This window comes from Limulus polyphemus, unplaced genomic scaffold (genome assembly GCF_000517525.1).
Source record: "Limulus polyphemus unplaced genomic scaffold, Limulus_polyphemus-2.1.2 Scaffold969, whole genome shotgun sequence".
NCBI lineage: Eukaryota > Metazoa > Arthropoda > Merostomata > Xiphosura > Limulidae > Limulus > Limulus polyphemus.
The window spans coordinates 344,128-363,140 of record NW_013666579.1 but is presented as its reverse complement, the minus strand read 5'-3'; the positions used below and the strand labels follow the sequence as shown (position 1 = coordinate 363,140).

General features: G+C 35.5%; 1 protein-coding gene across 1 annotated transcript; it reads left to right on the top strand.

The window, feature by feature from the left end:
* The first annotated feature begins 785 nt into the window (after positions 1 to 785).
* Positions 786 to 15,714, top strand: LOC106461483 (transcription factor Sp9-like). Its single transcript, XM_013921307.2, has 2 exons — positions 786 to 887; positions 13,701 to 15,714. Exons 1-2 carry the CDS (start codon positions 885 to 887, stop codon positions 14,994 to 14,996), a joined length of 1,299 nt encoding a protein of 432 aa, XP_013776761.1. The 5' UTR covers positions 786 to 884; the 3' UTR covers positions 14,997 to 15,714.
* The last annotated feature ends 3,299 nt before the right edge of the window (positions 15,715 to 19,013 follow it).

Here is a 19,013-nt window from a genome sequence, read left to right as displayed (position 1 = left end):
TGGGTGGTGATGACTAGCAGTCTTCCCTCTGGTCTTTCACTGCTAAGTTAGGGACGGCTAGCGCAGATAGCCCTCGTGTAACTTTGCGCGAAATTCCAAATAAACCAAACCAATGTTTTTAGTGATAAAGTTGTAAATAGGTAAATATTTGGATTTTTTAGCGATTATCCTAGTAGTTTCCCAGTGAGTCTACAGTCATTTTACCTGTTTTCTTAAATGTTTTACGATGTTCCTATACCGCCCTCTGGTGTACAAATTATTGTTATCATCTTTTATTATTTATTATTCGGTTCATTTTCTTATATCAAAGTGTTTTATTTGCATCTCACTGTTACTGTTTGCACGAGATTGTATAGTCTCGAACTCACGTTGTTTCCACTGCTCAGTTTTTATGCGACACGCTATATACGGTGCAGCGGCAATATGGCGAAAGCTGCATCCAACAAGTTTATAAAATTCTAAGGCTGATCTTAATTAACCATTCCCTCATACTCCTTCAAATTCCTGCGTGTGCAGGGAAGGATGGGCGGGCAAAGGTTCTGGCTGGGCAAGAACAAAGTGTTTGTTGGGCGGTCAGGGGCGGGTACATGCCTTCTAAGGCATGCTACATGAACCATGACGTCACGATGTTTCCCGCCTATGAAAACACCCGTTGCAAACAACCACGGCACATCCCAAGTGCAGAGAGTACAAATCATTGTAGCACGGGGCAGGGACAGCTTAGGTCGTGGCACTGACGTGTCTCTCACGAAGGTAAGCTCTAGCAGACAGTAATTGGTTTCTGCTCGGTTCACGGGTTTTCTCTAGAAGCTGATGACTTAGCGGTACAAAAGATTAAGATACTACCATTCACAACTGCTGAGAAAAAGTAATGAGTCATTATTATGGTAAGTTGTATTTACAGTTTCCTTTGATCAGAGATCGATATGTGTGATCGATTCACAAATTTATTCCTATGTATGTACCCGCACTTGCGCCATGTTCAACTTGACACATCCAGGTTTAATCTGGTCTTATGTACAATAATATTTCCTTGGATCCTCGAATCTCTGCGATTTCAATATTGTTTACAGCGCTTATCAATTGATTTATATGTTCTATAGGGAGAATGACTGATTTTAGCTGATGTTTACAGCGCTTATCAATTGATTTATGTGTTCTATAGGGAGAATGACTGATTTTAGCTGATGTTTACAGCGCTTATCAATTGATTTATATGTTCTATAGGGAGAATGACTGATTTTAGCTAATGTTTACAGCGCTTATCAATGGCTTTATGTGTTCTATAGGGAGAATGACTGATTTTAGCTAATGTTTACAGCGCTTATCAATTGATTTATGTTTTCTATAGGGAAAATGACGGATTTTAGCTAATGCAACAATCGCATTGTTATACAAGATCTCATACGTATGTAGTAGTATTTCATACAATTAGAACAGATTTCAAACACGATGTCTGTTATCCGTTCTTATTATGTTAAATACTTCAGAGAGTATATGTTGTAAGCCTTCTTTTATGAGATAGTTATGTGACTCGATCTTCATACTTTCATTCGTGTATAAAAATCATGTGATCGTCATAATAAATATCGCTTTTGGATTTCAAGGAGCAGAAATTCTACATGGAGCAAGTGTTTTTAACTGTACTAATCTAATCTAATATGTAACTTGGATGGTGTCGTTTTCTAAGTGCGTGGAATTGGTGTTGGCTTCAAGTTTTGATTGTTTTCAGTCGATGTCACTGTCGTTTAAACAAAAAGTCCTGAATACAGTTGTTTACTGGCTAAGCTGTAGCCCTTTGGTTGTTGGCAGCGGCATATAGCAAACGAGGCATCGTACGCTATTATACACTCTTCTTACCGCCTTTCAATGTTGGGTCAGAAAATAATAATATGATTAAAATTACTTTCAGCATTACAGCGATATAATATTATACATGTACTACTACCAAATGTTATGCAGCGCCACCTAAGGCGTTCTACATTCTAAAACAAACTGAATGACGATTTTAAGAGAGTATTTAGGAAAATAATAATTTCCTCCCTAAAATGACGGTTCTTGTAGTGTTGTTTGTTATTCTTGTTTCACTAACGTAATTTAGTTACAATCACCACCACATATTACGTATGCCATGATTTACATTGTAATAAACTCTCTTATGGCAAGACTCATATCATGTTGACGTAGTTACAAATACAGTACATTCTACTTATGGCAAGACTCATATCATGTTCATGTGAGTTATAATATACAATGTAGTAGACTATCCTATGGCAAGACTCTTACCATGTTAATACAGTTATGAATGTGGTAAATTCTCTTATGGCAAGACTCACACCACGTTGACGATTCCTATGCAATACAATACAATACAATGAATGTATAGTAAAATTCCTTATAGTGATAATCGTTGTTCTTAGATTTTGTGAGAAGTGATCACATTTTCGTATTTCTGAAACTTTAAATCACTTTTCATTACTAGTTCCTGACATCATTAGTTTGTTTTTGAAGTTTGTGACACTCGAATGGTTATAATTTGTTGACTCCCACGACTTTGTTAGCGTGTATGACAAACATTCAATATTAAAGAACATAGGTACACCACTATTGCCTGACAGGGATTCTCCATTTATTTAATTTCTTACTTTTATCGTTTTGCCAGTAGCGATTAGAAAAAAACAGAGTAAAGGAATGGTTTCAGTAACAGTTTTGAATACATTAATATTATTCAACAGCCCCCCAAGTGGCCCAGCGGTAAGTCAGTGGGCTTATAACGCTAAAAATCGAGTTTCGATGTGCGTGGTTGGCACAGCAAATAACTCATTGTGTAGCTTTGTATGCACTTATCAACAAATCATTCAACAGCCCCCAAGTGGTCCAGCGGTACGTCAGAGGGCTTATAACGCTAAAAATCGAGTTTCGATGTGCGTGGTTGGCACAGCAAATAACTCATTGTGTAGCTTTGTATGCACTTATCAACAAATTATTCAACATTCATTTAATAATTTTGTTTAGGTATTCTTTATTTGGCACTTTGTGTACCTGGCTATGTACTAGCTAGCATATTTTGGACTATTTTGATTGATTTTTCTTTTGACATTAGTGTCTATTGTTACAAAGGAAAAAAGTGTACAATATTGTAAATGCTCGCGTGTTTTTTCTTTTTTTTAAACTTCTTTAAAATGGAAAGGCGGCCATAATGCCTGGAGAATTGAAGTGATTATTTCTTCACATTGGAAATTATATAGATTACCTGGACAGCGTTGTCTTGTAATATCCTGGATAATGTGTGTAATCTGAACTCCGCAGTGGCTTCAGGAAAGAAAAAGCGAAACTTCGATATTCAAGTTCGTTGACAAAAACACCTTCCTGGTTTAAACTACCAGAATTGTTTGATTGAGGAAATTCTTAATGTTTTCTCCCTTTTCTTGAGCTAAATTATACCACTCTTTCAAGTACTGCAAAGCATTGTCAAATAGTGTTTCACAACGAAACGTTTCCGAAGCCACTTTTATGGAAAAATATATCATTCACGATACAAAAGGAGATCTATATTATATCTCAATTAATGCAAAATGAAAACCACGAAGTTTGAAAGGAGACAACTTGCGTATTTAAAATGATACATTTACTTGATAAAACACGAAAACGGGGAATAATAATAGCATTAGAGTACGTAAATTGTGTTTGAATATAAATTGAGGAGTCTTACTGCATCGTGAACGTATAATAGTAAAATCTGCCCCATTCATAACTCTCAGAATGTAGTTAGAATTAAATTATTGAACATAGAAGAGCTTTAAGAATAATATTATTCAAACAAAATTCCAACATATAAAAGGCCATGACGTCTTCTTATAAAATAAACTTCACCTTTTGGATTGTTTTTACTCTGGGTTAGCAAAAATTCAATTTTTTTTTAGCTTTTATAGTGACATAATATTTTTCGTCAATGCTATAATGTCTCAATTTCAGTTTTCTCATTTTTCGTGGGGTGATTGTGGTTCAATGGTTAGAGTGTTGGACTAGGAAGCTGGTTGTCCCCCCCCCCCCCATAAAAAACACGCTAAAAACTACTCTACACCCTGTATTAGCACATCAAAGTGACTACGTATTTATAAGATATCCTGGATAGGAGTACTAGAATCATATTGATGACTGTTTAAGAATTGGCCCTGTATTAACACATCAAGGGGCCGGACGTGGCCTATTGGTAAGCGTGCCTCGAGTATGAATTAGAGTATCCATGGTTCGCAACACGTTGTCGTAAAAACGTGCTCCGCACTTTAGGGTCGTGGATGCGCTATAAGAGTGATGACCAAATCCAAGTATTCGATCGGACAAGAGGAGCTCGAAAGCTGGCGGTAGGTGCTGTTGACTAGCTGCCTTTACTTTAGATTGTCACTTCCAACTTAGAGGCGGCTATGCGCAGATAGGCCTTATGTAGCTCTGAAAGAAAATTCTGAAACGAGAAAAAACAAAGCACAGCAAGGGAGGTACGCGTCAGTATGACAATCTGCTTTTATAAAACCTAGGATCACGTTGGTGGCCCCTAGAGTTAATTAAAGTTGTATTCAGCTGTCTTGCGTGTTAAACATGTACAGCATAAGCTGTTCGTCAGGCTTCATCTTCACAGTCATCAGGGCTAGGTTGCGTGCCCATTCTATCATTCTACTTTACCTTTCAACGCCTAAATATCTAATTAGTCACAGAATATATGAAACCAATAATGAATTCACTGATTTGTAGCGTTTCAAAAACAAAAACGGTACATATATGTATGAAGTGCGAGAGCGACCGTTATAAACTGACTTTGTTAATCATTCGCTAAGGCCCTGCGTGGGCTAGTTATTAGAATGTCCGGGTTGTGAATCAGAGGATTCTTGTTCATCTCCCATTGCCCCTCCCCCAAAAAAGAATGCGCTTTCGATTGTTGGATCGTAGGTGCAATATAAGAGTGACAGTCAAGTCGTACTACTTGGTAAGGTAAGGGTAACGCAAGAATTAGCGGTGAATTCTTTTGACTAGCTGCCTTCCCTTTTTTAATAGTTTATCAGTCCAAAATTACGAAAGGCTATGCGCAGATAGTTCTTATGTAGCTTTGAGCGAAACTTTGAAAACACTCAAATATTCGTGAACCACATAATTGATATTCTCTGCGTTTACACTCTCATCCCTAGCTATTCACTAAGTTTTTATCGCACAGTACCATTGGTAATAAGATGGGGATAAAAAAAATAAGCTAGGATGTACATTTGAAAACTTGTGTATGGGAAAGAGCAGATTCTACGGCGAATTATTGTATAGTACCAATTTTTTTTTTTTTTAGTCGCGTATGCATGTGACGTCAGAACGTCATAATACATTTGAAAAGAAACTGACATATTTCGATGGTTATGTAGAGGGTATACATGTTTATCTACGAGATGTTTAGTTCCCACTCACATTATTATATTCTCTTAACGCCCTACATTCAACCACTTGTCACAACTGAACATACTGTTTTAGATGCTTAATGTGATTAAATGCTTAATAGAAAACGTTTAAGATTTGTTTCATTTAGTGTGTTTGTTAAGAACATTCAAGGTACATGTGTGAAAGTGACGTCCTATAATATATTTGAAGTTGTGTGTATCATTTGTACAATCTAATATCTTGATAGTAAGTATATTCATTCACATCGACCTTCTTGAAGGTGGTGAACGTTTTGTACGATGATTTAAACCTAAAGACTTGCTGAACAATTTTGGCTATAAATCAAAAACAAATGTGACACCAAAGTACAGTGGTTTAGAGTTTTCATGGTAACTAAGCGTGTCCGTTACGCTTTCGTTTCCTTTCATTCGTTTCTCGTTAAAGTAAACACTCTGATAAATGAACAGTTCAAATTATAAGTAAATCACGTTACAGCTAAATAGTTACATGAACAACACTTGGAGCTGCATGAACAGGATACATATATGAACAGTTAGATAGCTATAGATGATCGGTTAGATAGTCATATGAATAGTTAAGGACTTTTATGAACAGCTCAATCAACGATTAAATAATTATATGAACAGTTAAGCAGCTCAATCAACGATTAAATAATTATATGAACAGTTAAGCAGCTCAATCAACGATTAAATAGTTATATGAACAGTTAAGCAGCTCAATCAACGATTAAATAGTTATGTGAACAGTTAAGCAGCTCAATCAACGATTAAATAGTTATATGAACAGTTAAGCAGCTCAATCAACGATTAAATAGTTATATGAACAGTTAAGCAGCTCAATCAACGATTAAATAGTTATATGAACAGTTAAGCAGCTCAATCAACGATTAAATAGTTATATGAACAGTTAAGATCTTGAATGAACTACTAGGCATTTGCAAGCACTATAAGCAGTTGTATGAATGACAAGTGTAAGAACAGCGAACAATTTAATTCGACGAAATTTAGAACGTCCACATCTTTTGTTGCTCCAGAATAACGCGATATTTATTAATTAAGATTTAATGTAGTGTGGCCAGACCTAAAATGGCGCGGTGTAATTAGGCATACTTTTGGGGTTTGACTAAAACGAAGTTAATAGTTCAAATAATTTTAGTTACTTGCTTCTATTGCGAGTTAAAACACTTACAAGTGTTTATGACAATTGGTTTGAAACGGCTATAGTTTTCCATTAAAAATCTAGGTACACAGTTAAACACGCTAGTTTTATTTTTCATTTTGAAATATGTATATCAACAACAAAATAAGGCGATTTTGTGCCTGTTTACGAAAATAATGAAGGGCTTAGGTTTTAACCCTAAAACTCATCAGCTTTTTAAAAATATTTTACTGAACTATATACGCACAAAATTGATTAGGAGCTCATGATTTTATTGGTTGCAGAGTCTTAATAACATGAATCATACGAAAAGTTTAAACAAAAAACTCAATATTGAAATTAATTCCACTAATTACTTTTGAGAACCTATTTTGTTTGTTTGTTTGTAATTAAGCACAAAGCTACACAATGGGCTATCTGTGCTCTGCCCACCACGGGTATCGAAACCCGGATTCTAGCGCTGTAAGTCCGCAGACATACCGCTGTGCCACTGGGGGGCAGGACCTATTTTACACGTAAAGTGAGTGATTTCATCCTAGTTCTTTACATTAAGTGTTGTAAGAGACAAAACCATAAAATTACCGAATTATGTTTGGATATGTTGATATATTGAACAGTATAACAAAAAGTCAGTAAATTGAGTTTTAAGAGTCTAGCTATAAAACAATATAATTTTGTAATTGGTTATGAACATCACATTTTATTTTATATGAGAGCTTATTACCTTCAGTTTCAATGTTAAAACTACTTACCATATGTTTACTAATGATAATTTTTTGTTTGGAACGAATTAAATAACTAACCTTTTACTTGTCCCGTTCGTTTGTGTCGCTTAGCAACAAAACTATGACCTGGTATTGTTATCTTAAGTATGTATACAGTACTTCGAACATTCACGAAGGTTGGCTTGAATTCCACCTTTTTAGATCATTTTATGTTTTAGTTTATGCATATACTTTGCTTGACGTAGACATTTGAAAGTTCTTGGTGAGTCTTAAAAATATCTAAGTTAGAGGTTAGTGACCATAATTCGTACATTTTTATTAGGTTTTCGTGAAGTTTTTCAGTTTTATTATTACTTTTTTTTTGGATAGATCATTTTTTCTCTTTCTCCCAAACGTACTGCATTTATCTTAATTAATGATGGTACTTGAAATTAATTTTTAGGTTTAAGCTTCGTGATAGAATTTTTGTCATAAACCTTAGGCCTATTGGTTTTGAGTGTTTGATCTTCTTTCGGCGTTTATACCGTAATTTGTAGGTTGTATGACGTAATTAGAAAAATACGTTACGTGTGAAATACCGATGGATTTGTGATATAGTCATAATGTGGAGAATAAACTGAAAATTAAAAACATTTAAATAAGAGCTTGATATAATTTTCAGTTGTCATTTTGTGTGTGTCTAACGCTGATATTATGAGTCATTTCTAATTTAAGTTTGCACCATTATTTTTTATTTTATTTTTCAAAGTGTACTTGAAAAATGTTTTTTCAATGTGTGTTTTTTTTCTTTTGTGATGAAAGAGGAAATTTGGTGATCAAAGCTCGCTGAAGGAAGGGCGGGACACTCGTTTTTTTTTTTGTTTTTTTTTGCAAGACTCCAATCCGTCATTTTTTGTCTGGTCGGGCAAGGCTGGTATATAAAACATAAAATAAATTTTATTCCTTACTGGTTTCAGATCTATAAAAAAATCAACCAACAGAAATATATTATATATTAGCATTACCATCACCTCATCCCTAGCATAGTTAATTCTTAATGAGAGAGAAAAAAACTCGACAAATATCAAATTGGTTTTTAATCTAAAGATGCAGACCGAACCGTAATATGTTTCTCTGTAATTGGCCCAGGCTAAAAAATCAAGTAACATGTTTATAAAATTGAATCCGTTGTTTAAAATACAAAACGTTAAACCTTGTGTTAAAGTTCTTTAGGTCTACATGCGATTCAAGCTATCTTATCCAGTGTGTGTGTTGGGGGAAAATGGTGGTTCGCTGGGATCTTTTTTTTTGTTTTCAAAATAATACGGCCCCTTTTCTTCTACACAAAGAATTTAAGTGATCAACATAAAAGTCAAGTTTTTTTTTAATCATAAGATAGTAAACCTTTTAGACTTTTTGGAATATTGGTGGTGGACTGGTGGTCCTTCGACTCCCCCAGCTACGCCCTTACAGTTGGATATACATATTCTCAATTGTAAAGTCATTGAAAACAGAATTGTGTTTCGTGCGTGTAAGCAAACTTACCTATAGCGCTCAATTCATGTAAGTTGCTAGAAACACTCGAACTAATAAAACACTTTACGAAAAGAACTTGGCCACTTCTATGCCTTGTTCTAATCGATTCTATGAGGAGGTATTGAACATCGTATCATTCATCCACGTCAAGCATTTAAACAACGTATATTTACCATTACACTAACTTCTCAAAGTCAGGAGAGTAGAACAAGTTGAATAAACGGCTAACACGCACCGTATAGTAATATTGTATAAGTGTTCACTATATTGGAAATGAAATCCTTCTATTTCGTTCTCCTGTTGGTGTTTATAGGAAATACTGAGATTTGGAATGTTAAAGTTGTCTATTATTTTCTATTATTCCCAAATCCGAATGAAAGTTCCAATTATTCCCTTCTTTTAAATTTGCGTGTTTCAGCAAATGATTGATCTACTAACCACGTCAGCTGTTGTAATTGAAATAGGAAAAGTGGAAAGAGGGAAAACTTACACAACGCAATTATTCAGGTGTTTCCATGCTGTAGGCGGATCTCACCTGTCTGGTGGCCAGTGTAGCCCTGCCCACCATCACCGCCTCAATATTCTGCCGTTACATATTGCATGCAACGTTACAGTGTATATACACATACAAATTGGGAGACACTCAGGAGGCGCGACAGTAAGCTTGGGGGGAGTTTATTCATCAGCAAATCAAACTATTAAGAAATAAAACACTAATAAAACTTGTATAGCAAAGTTTCAGAGACCAGTTGATGTTATGAAATGTAAGTTTATAATATTGAAGAAATTATATTTAACCTGTGAACGATGATTATTTTAATGTTTATATCAATACTAAACAGAGACTAGTGGCAAAAATTGACTCTTTTCGCCGACACGAGAACCCCCTTCCTTAACGTGCTTGTAGTGTCAATTACATATGATTTAAGTCTATCAGTGTATTCTTGATTGATAATAGGAGAGTTATTATAAAAAAAGAAAGATCGTTTCAGTGATAGGTGTGTTTAGTTTGAATGTTAAAAAAAAAAGATTACTGTTTATACTGTTCTTTAATTTTACATTGCATGCTGCTTGGCCCTCTATTATCGTTCCATTCCTCTCCGAACATTGTGAGAACAATATTTTCAATGACTGTTATTTAAATCTCATTATGCAACATACGGTAGTTACATCATCTGAACAACATTTTTGTATGGCAAAACTAATGTTTTTAGTACTAGCCTGTTCTTCGAAGTCTTTCTGCCATTGTTAATTTCAGTTTTCAATTTAAGAACCTTCAGGTCGTGCACACAACCGTACATTAAACGATCCGGGACATTAGTTAAATGTCCACACAGAACTGCCCTCAAAAACAAAAACACCGTACGGGATTTTACAGTCAATTTGCATAATAACTAATTGTTGAGTTCATTTTTATTTCGTTAAGTTCCAAATTATTATCTTATTGTAATGACGTTTACTTCTGTGTTTTTAAGTAACGAAGTCGTTTTTTTTTTTTCCTTTTTCACGGAACATTTAATCTATTTAGACCCTGTACTATTTATTTTCTTAGACAGATTGGTAGCATTTTGTACACATTACGGGTTTTTCCCATATCTATCTGTCTGTTTGTCTGTTTCCGTATCATGTTTATTGTTGTCATGGTTAGTGGTAGCTCTAACCATGACAACGATTGATATCCGATAGCACAACCTATACCGTAAACATTCGATAGCTACAACTTATACCATAAGTACTGGTATATTTATATTGTTTGTTGTAATATACACGAGCTCCGGTTGTGTTTATGTTATTCACATTTAACGATGGCCGGATATCGACATTTACCCTCATTAAAACCGAATTTCATATCGCTCTGTGATCTTTGCTTTATTTTTACTTTACAACTACTGTTGTATATTTCGTCCATTGGAGTTTTTGTTAATGTTGTTTTCATTTTTTTCTTGACGAGGAAAATGTTTCATGCAAAAACCTATGGGAACCTTTATAAGGCGAAACAAATTGTGGCTATTAGACGCTGATATTTCCGGTTGACGCTGCACGGAAAGAATTGAGAAAGTGAGAAAAAAATGGAGATCAGGGTTATAATATCTGACATTCTTTTTCACTAGTCCCCCGGTCTTCGGATTTACAACGCTAAAATCAGGGGTTTGATTCCCCTTGGTGGACACAGCAGATAGCGCGATGTGGCTTTGCTATAAGAAAACACACTCTTTTTCACTAATAAAATAACTTTAGGATTTTACGAACCAGAAAAAAAAAAAACTGCCAAAAGTAAGAAATCAGACTGTCACTCTTGTTTTTAAGTTTGCTGTTGTACATTTATCATATTCTTTTTATACTTATAAATACAATCCTTGGGAGTTTGCGATAAATATTATAACGATGTATCCTCAACTACCTTTAAAAAAAAATTTAAGATGTAGCACATGATTAGTAACATCCAGACCTAGGACTTTCAAGTTGTCTGAGGATACTGGCGCGTTATATAAGACCCTCCCATCAACCCATCCCTCTCAGTGGCTCAGCGGCAAGTCTGAAGACATAACGCTATCACCGGTTTTAGATACTCGTGGTGAGCACATTACAAATAGTCTAATGAATAGTTTTGTGCTTAACAACAAATAAAAAGCGTTATGTAAAATATTCACACCTAACACACTATAGGAACGGCCTAGCAAATAACACACCAAAAATACCGATTATTAGACGAACCAGATTTACCATTCTTTATCCTGATGTGTCATATGATTTTGTTTTGTGCTTAACAAGAAATAAAAAGCGTTATGTAAAATATTCACACCTAACCCACTATAGGAACGGCCTAGCAAAAGACACACAAAAAATATCGATTATTAGACGAACCAGATTTACCATTCTTTATCCTGATGTGTCATATGATTTTGTTTAGTATGTCCCCATCGAATGAGAGTTAATATCTTGGTGTTAATACTTAAGAAGTTAAGGTATTTAGCAAAGATCAAGCATATTTATCGTGAATAAGTGTAAGTGTATATGTATGGGGTTCTGGAGCACAAGGTGGGTTGATTGCACGAAAACGCTAAAATCCGGGGTTCAATTCCACGTGGTGGACAGAGCGGATAGCTCAATGTGTGGCCTTTCTCTAAAAAAAAAAAAGAAACAAAAACAGCTAATTGTGTGATTAGGAACTACGAATCAACTCCAAAATAAATAACACTTTTAAATCAGTAAATGCACAATGAACAGGAATAATAACATTGTTTAATTTTTTAGTCTATTTGGGTATATTTAAATGACTCAGTAAAGGTTGCTGTAAAATAAGCCCACTCCCGAAACAGAGTTAAATTAAAACGTGGTTCTAAAACTACGATTTCTTTGCTTCAAAATCTTATGTTTGACAGACACTTATCACTGTCCGTGTGTTAAACAGGGTTAGTTATTATGGACATTTACACAAGACTTGTTTGTGAGTAGATTGTGTCAAGGGTCTTGAGGACTTTTCGCTACTATAAAAATAAAATTACTGTTCCAAGATAAAGGCTTAACGATGTATCGAGCAACAGTTGTTTACTTTCTTCAGGTTTATTTTTGTTGAAACGTCGTAAAAAAAAGGCAAATAAAAGCAATGCTATAATTGGTCTTTTGCGACAACAAAGTGGAGCTGTTTTTATATAATTTGTAAAATGATATCATACGTATATATCATATATGAAATGGAGAGCAACAGAAGCTTTATGAACTATTTTTTGCTATAATTCTCCGTTATTGAAAATTGACAAAATTTATAGTAAAGTAATGTGTCTAATAGTTCTATTTAATATTTTATAGTTTTATTTAACAGCTTTTTGTAAGGGTGGAGGTTGGGAGTTTAATTAGTAGAAATATTAGGGTGGTTTCATTTCTACTTTAAGAAATTTAAGGGTATCTGCCTTCCCACAACTGGCTATACACAGTGAAAGGCAGTAGAAGCTGAGACGTTGTGGGTGTAAGCGCTCAGCTTCGTACCCTTATTTGATTTTCCATAACAGCTGATTAGATTGACATCGGCGTTTGGATTTTGTCTGATAGATGGGATATCCCTATGCATTAGGGTGCTATTCCCACAGACGTTATCCCTTATGACAATAAGTTGACAACCAGGACAGATAATGGTAATGTGATATATATATATACACTTATTTCCTGTCAACATACTGAAAACATAAGCGCAGATAAGACTTATTTCCTGTCAATATACTGGAAACATAAGCGCAGATGAGACTTATTTCCTGACAACATACTAGAAACATAAGCTCAGATGAGACTTATTTCCTGACAACATACTGGAAACATAAGCGCAGATGAGACTTATTTCCTGTCAATATACTGGAAACATAAGCGCAGATGAGACTTATTTCCTGATAACATACTGGAAACATAAGCGCAGATGAGACTTATTTCGTCCTGTAAATTAATTGATGCTGCCATTTAAAAAAAATCAAGCTTCCTATTACTTTCGAACCATTCTGTAGATGTATTCTTTGAGGTTATCTAATTTTCACAAATCATTTCGCTCAAAATCCACTGCCAACAGTTATGATAGCACATGTTATGCGTGTGGAACATCCTAGATAAGGGCGACTAAACATGTACGTCTTGCTAATGTGTATTTAACGAGTGTTTTTTTTTTTCAAGCATGAACTGTACAAGTTTCTGATGTTCTTTTTTCTACTGTTATTTATGTAGATTTATCCGTACGACCGATTCAGATCTTTACAGGTATGCATATAAACAGAAAAGATGATTTAATATTTATATATATGTATTCCAGCAAATACATCATGCGAATTTTTCGGCATAAGGAGAAAAATGACTATTTTATATTATTTTATTTTTTCTCTTCAGGAACATCCTCGACTTGGTGGGTCACCTCTTGCTATGTTAGCTGCTCAGTGTAACAAGTTGACCAGTAAAAGTCCTCCACCTCTCGCCGACGCTGCAATAGGAAAAGGGTTTCACCCGTGGAAAAAGGGTGGCCAGGCTGTCACCGCGCCCTCTACCGGTCTCCAGCTCTGCTCCCAACGAGTCCCCGCCTTCTCTAATACTAGTTCCCCTGCCCTCTCTTATCAAAGACCAGTGGTAACGACAACGTGTAACTCGGGATCGTACGGTGGGGACAACCTGTTTTACCCAGGAGCCACAGCAGCATCTCCGCAAGTAGACACTGGCCAGAGTCATCACCTGTTGAGCAAAGTACACAGCGACACCGCTCACCTAGGCAGTATGTATTCCAGAGTAGGTGTAGGCGCTCATCCCTACGAAAGTTGGCCCTTTAACATGAATATGGCTGGGTCCGCTCACCCAGGCATCAAGACCGAGGTGTCTTCAGTGAACACACTCAACACCACGTCTTGGTGGGACATGCATGCTGCTTCCGCTGGAGCCGGCTCTTGGCTAGATATGTCAGGTGCTACCCCGGGGTTGCACGGACAGATACCGGCAAACTATGCCGGAGGAGATTACGGACTTGCTCCTACCCTAGCCGCTGCCTCTAACTCTGCACACCTTCTCACGTCGGGACAGCATATATTTCAAGACACATACAAGTCGATGCTACCCCCAACTCAGGCAGTGGCCCACTCTGTACCTTCACCTTTTGGACTCTCCCAACCACCCTTGTCACAGGTCTCATCTCCACGTTCCGGGCGCCGATACACGGGGCGGGCTACATGTGACTGTCCTAACTGTCAAGAGGCCGAGAGATTAGGACCAGCAGGGGCCCACCTGAGGAAGAAGAATATCCACAGTTGTCACATTCCAGGATGTGGAAAGGTGTACGGCAAGACGTCACATCTCAAGGCTCATCTTCGCTGGCACACGGGAGAAAGACCTTTCGTGTGTAACTGGCTTTTTTGTGGAAAACGATTCACAAGATCAGATGAGCTACAGCGTCACCTGAGAACCCATACCGGCGAAAAACGTTTCGCTTGCCCCATATGCAACAAGCGGTTCATGCGGTCCGATCACCTCAGCAAGCACGTGAAGACCCACAACGGGAACGGCACAGAGAAGAAAGGCAGTAGCAGTGAAAACTGTAGTGATTCGGAGAATAGCCAGACTGAACCCCCGGGGGTCACTCCATCGTCACTAGCCGGGCCAATGACCAATGGCCCCACTGGAAGTGTTGTGGACACCAAGTAGTATCGACGAAGGAATTTCTTTGGTCTCATTACGTTGTGCCATACACTGGCTGTATCATCGTACCAGGTTAAAATCTGACCTGTGTCACATTCTGTAAAAAACTGAATGTTTTATTTTTATTGTATTTTTTTTGTTTTATTGCGTGTATGGTGGCCAAATTGCTTGTAAACGTAGTTGTCATTGCTCGCCTGTACAGGACTGTGAGTTACGTTGTCCAGTTGTTTCAAACTGGTACTGATTGAATAACATGTGTTTACCATGTATATATATATACGTACCTGTATAGTGTTCTCTAAATAAACAAGTCCCAGACTCTAGCTGTACAAAAGTGGATGACAGCAAAAGCCTAGTGGAAGTTTCGTTAAACACCACACTTATATTGTGATGAGTCGTGTTACTTGAAACTTCGGCGTAAAACACAACTACTATGTAACAAAGACCGACTCGCAGGCGCCATGATGTCTGGAAGAGAACAAAATGGCGGTGAGTGAGTGAGGCCTTCATGTCGTTATGGAGAAACTAATATGGTTTGTGGTCAAGTACAGGACGTTTTGTGGTCATGTGGTGATACCGTGCAGTAAGAACAGTGGACAGTCTGAAGACATTATACAAGCACGCCAGTAGCGGGTGTGTACTAACTTGGCAAAGTTTCGTCTATATATTCTAAGGTCAAAGGTTGTAAGATGGTTTGGTACGACATGGTGTTAGTATACGGGATTCACTGACATTAGATAAAAGTGATTATTAATGTTCTAACTGTGGTCATGCGTTGAATTTCAATTATTCAATGGATGTAAAAAGAATAAATAAATATAATGTATTATCTCCAAAACTTGTAGTGTTAATTTTTGTATTATTGTCATTACATCACAAGAATTTTTCAACTTTCTTGTAGCTCATTTACTGACAACTTACACACGTGCATGTGCTAAGTTGAAAATGTACACACATGAGTGTACTAACTTGAAAATGTACACATAAGTGTACTAGCATGACAATATACATATGAGTGTACTAACTCGACAATATACATATGCGTGTACTAACTTGACAATATACACATGAGTGTACTAACTTGACAATATACACACGCGTGTACTAACTTGACAATATACACACGCGTGTACTAACTTGACAGTGTAGACATGCTTGTACTAACTTGACAATATACACACACGTGTACTAACTTGACAATGTACAAACATGAGTGTACTAACTTGACAATGTACAAACATGAGTGTACTAACTTGACAATGTACACACATGAGTGTACTAACTTGACAATGTACACACATGAGTGTACTAACTTGACAATGTACAAACATGAGTGTACTAACTTGACAATGTACACACATGAGTGTACTAACTTGACAATGTACAAACATGAGGGTACTAACTTGACGACATACGCATGTATGTACTAACTTGACAATGTACACACATGAGTGTACTAACTTGACAATGTACAAACATGAGTGTACTAACTTCACGACATACGCATGTATGTACTAACTTGACAATGTACAAACATGAGTGTACTAACTTGACAATGTACACACATGAGTGTACTAACTTGACAATGTACAAACATGAGTGTACTAACTTGACGACATACGCATGTATGTACTAACTTGACAATGTACACACATGAGTGTACTAGCTTGACAGTATTTTATCATTATTCATCAAGGTCAAATAGAGGATACGCCTTTGAACTTAGGACACTCTTATTATCCTACTATATATGTATATATATATATACATATAAAAACTAAACATCATGTTGTTATTATCCTACCTATATAATAACATTGTTATTATCCTACTTATATAAGAAACTACACATCATATTGTTAATATTCTACCTATATAACAAAACTAAATATCATACTGTTATTATCCTACTTATATATAACAAAACTGAACATTATATTGCTATTATCCTACTTATATAACAAAACTAAACATCATATTTTTATTATTCTACCTATATAATAACATATTGTCATTGTCCTACTTATATAACAAAACTAAACATCACAGTGTTGTCATCCTACCTATATAACAAAACAAAGTATCACACTGCATTTGACTAAATTATTAAAAGACTGTATAAAGTGCAACAAAAAATAAATAATTTAAGGTTACTGTGTTTCTTTTTATAATTTAATCTACATTTTGAACTTCTTTGAAAAAGGAGTAGTGGACACATTGTCTTATTCACTATTTATAAATTAAATACAACAGAACAGTATAGAGAACCTGAGAAAATTCTCTCTTGAGATAGCAAAGCACATTTTATAGTCTCTTAAACATTTTATTACAAGTAATTCAATTAAAAATCGTAAGAAAATTTTAAAATAAAACAACTACTTTGTAGTTAAATATTCAGGTACATGATACATCTTCAAGTACAGTACAATAATTTGAATCCCTTAAAAAAGACATCTGATCAACACTGTTTCTGTCGAATTAACTATCCTTTTCTATAACTACACACTCTTTACATCAACAACGTGCTCAAATATGCGTTATTCGCATTGCCGTCTCTCTGCAAATATATGTCTTGTTTGTCTTTTCCTCTTATATTTACCGGAATAAAACTTCATTTAACAAAGGCCGAGAGTGGCCTGGTAGTTAGCGCGCCCATGTTGGGAATCCGAAGACTTGCTAATTTCCTTCAAGTCTGCCAGTACAAAATTAGGGAATGGTTAAGCGTTGATAGCCGTCGTGTAGCTTTGTACGAAACAATCAAACTCACCATGTTCGTAAAACCTAAGTTTTATTACAATCTCACAAAAAACATATTTTAGTATATTTTCTTCTCAATTTGGCTAAATGAATACTTCGAAATAATATAATTATACACTATCGTCCATGATTTTTTAACACTCGACGCTGGAACTAACTTTTTTTTGAAATATTTCTTGTCCAACTTCATGATAAATCTGTCGACTCAACATTCGTTTTTCCTGTCATACATTTATTCTCCGCACTATAGCCACGTCATAGTTCTATTTTTGTTCGCTAAGTCGATTTAATTTTATTGTTAGGATAATTTTTAGTTCGTGGAGTGAAGGAAAAAAGTATATACAACGTTTTAGCTACAACCTTTTTAACTCTAAAAACTAACTTTTTCTCTAACCCAATAATTAATTTTTGTGTACTTACATTCTAAACAAATGCTAACTTAAAATAATGTTCTGGCAAACTATTTAAATTTTTTTCTCATCATTTGGCGAACAAAATATACATATTCATCTATGACACTCAAGTAGATTGTACCTTCGTAGTCTTAACAAAAATAGGAAGAGTTTACCTAAAAATATTGTCTTTTTTTAAAAGTTTCCATTGTTAAGGACTTCAAACACAGTTCACGAGATAAATTGATGAAACATTTTTCCACAAGACATATGTATATAGTATGTCTTAATACTTAGAGTTTGCAACTTGGTTGACTAAATATATCTATAAATATGTATTGAACATCAGATTGGTTGACTAAATATATCTACAAATATGTATTGAACATCAGATTGGTTGACTAAATATATCTATAAATATGTACTGAACATCAGATTGGTTGACTAAATATATCTATAAATATGTATTGAACATCAGATATTTTCCCGCCAGATTTCATTGGATGAGTTCCACTTTCACCTTGGTTGGCTTTAGTTTTTTTTGAACAAATGAAATAGTTTACAATGAACTTCATTGGATGAGTTCCACTTTCACTATGGTTGGCTTTAGTTTTTTTTTGAACAAATGAAATAGTTTACAATGAATTTCATTGGATAAGTTCCACTTTCACCTTGGTTGGCTCTAGTTCTTTTTGGAACAAATGAAATAGTTTACAATGAATTTCATTGGATGAGCTCCACTTGTACCTTGGTTGGCTTTAGTTCTTTTTGAACAAATCAAATAGTTTACAATTAATTTCATTGGATGAGTTCCACTTTCACCTTGGTTGGCTTTAGTTTGTTTTGAACAAATGAAATAGTTTACAATGATTAA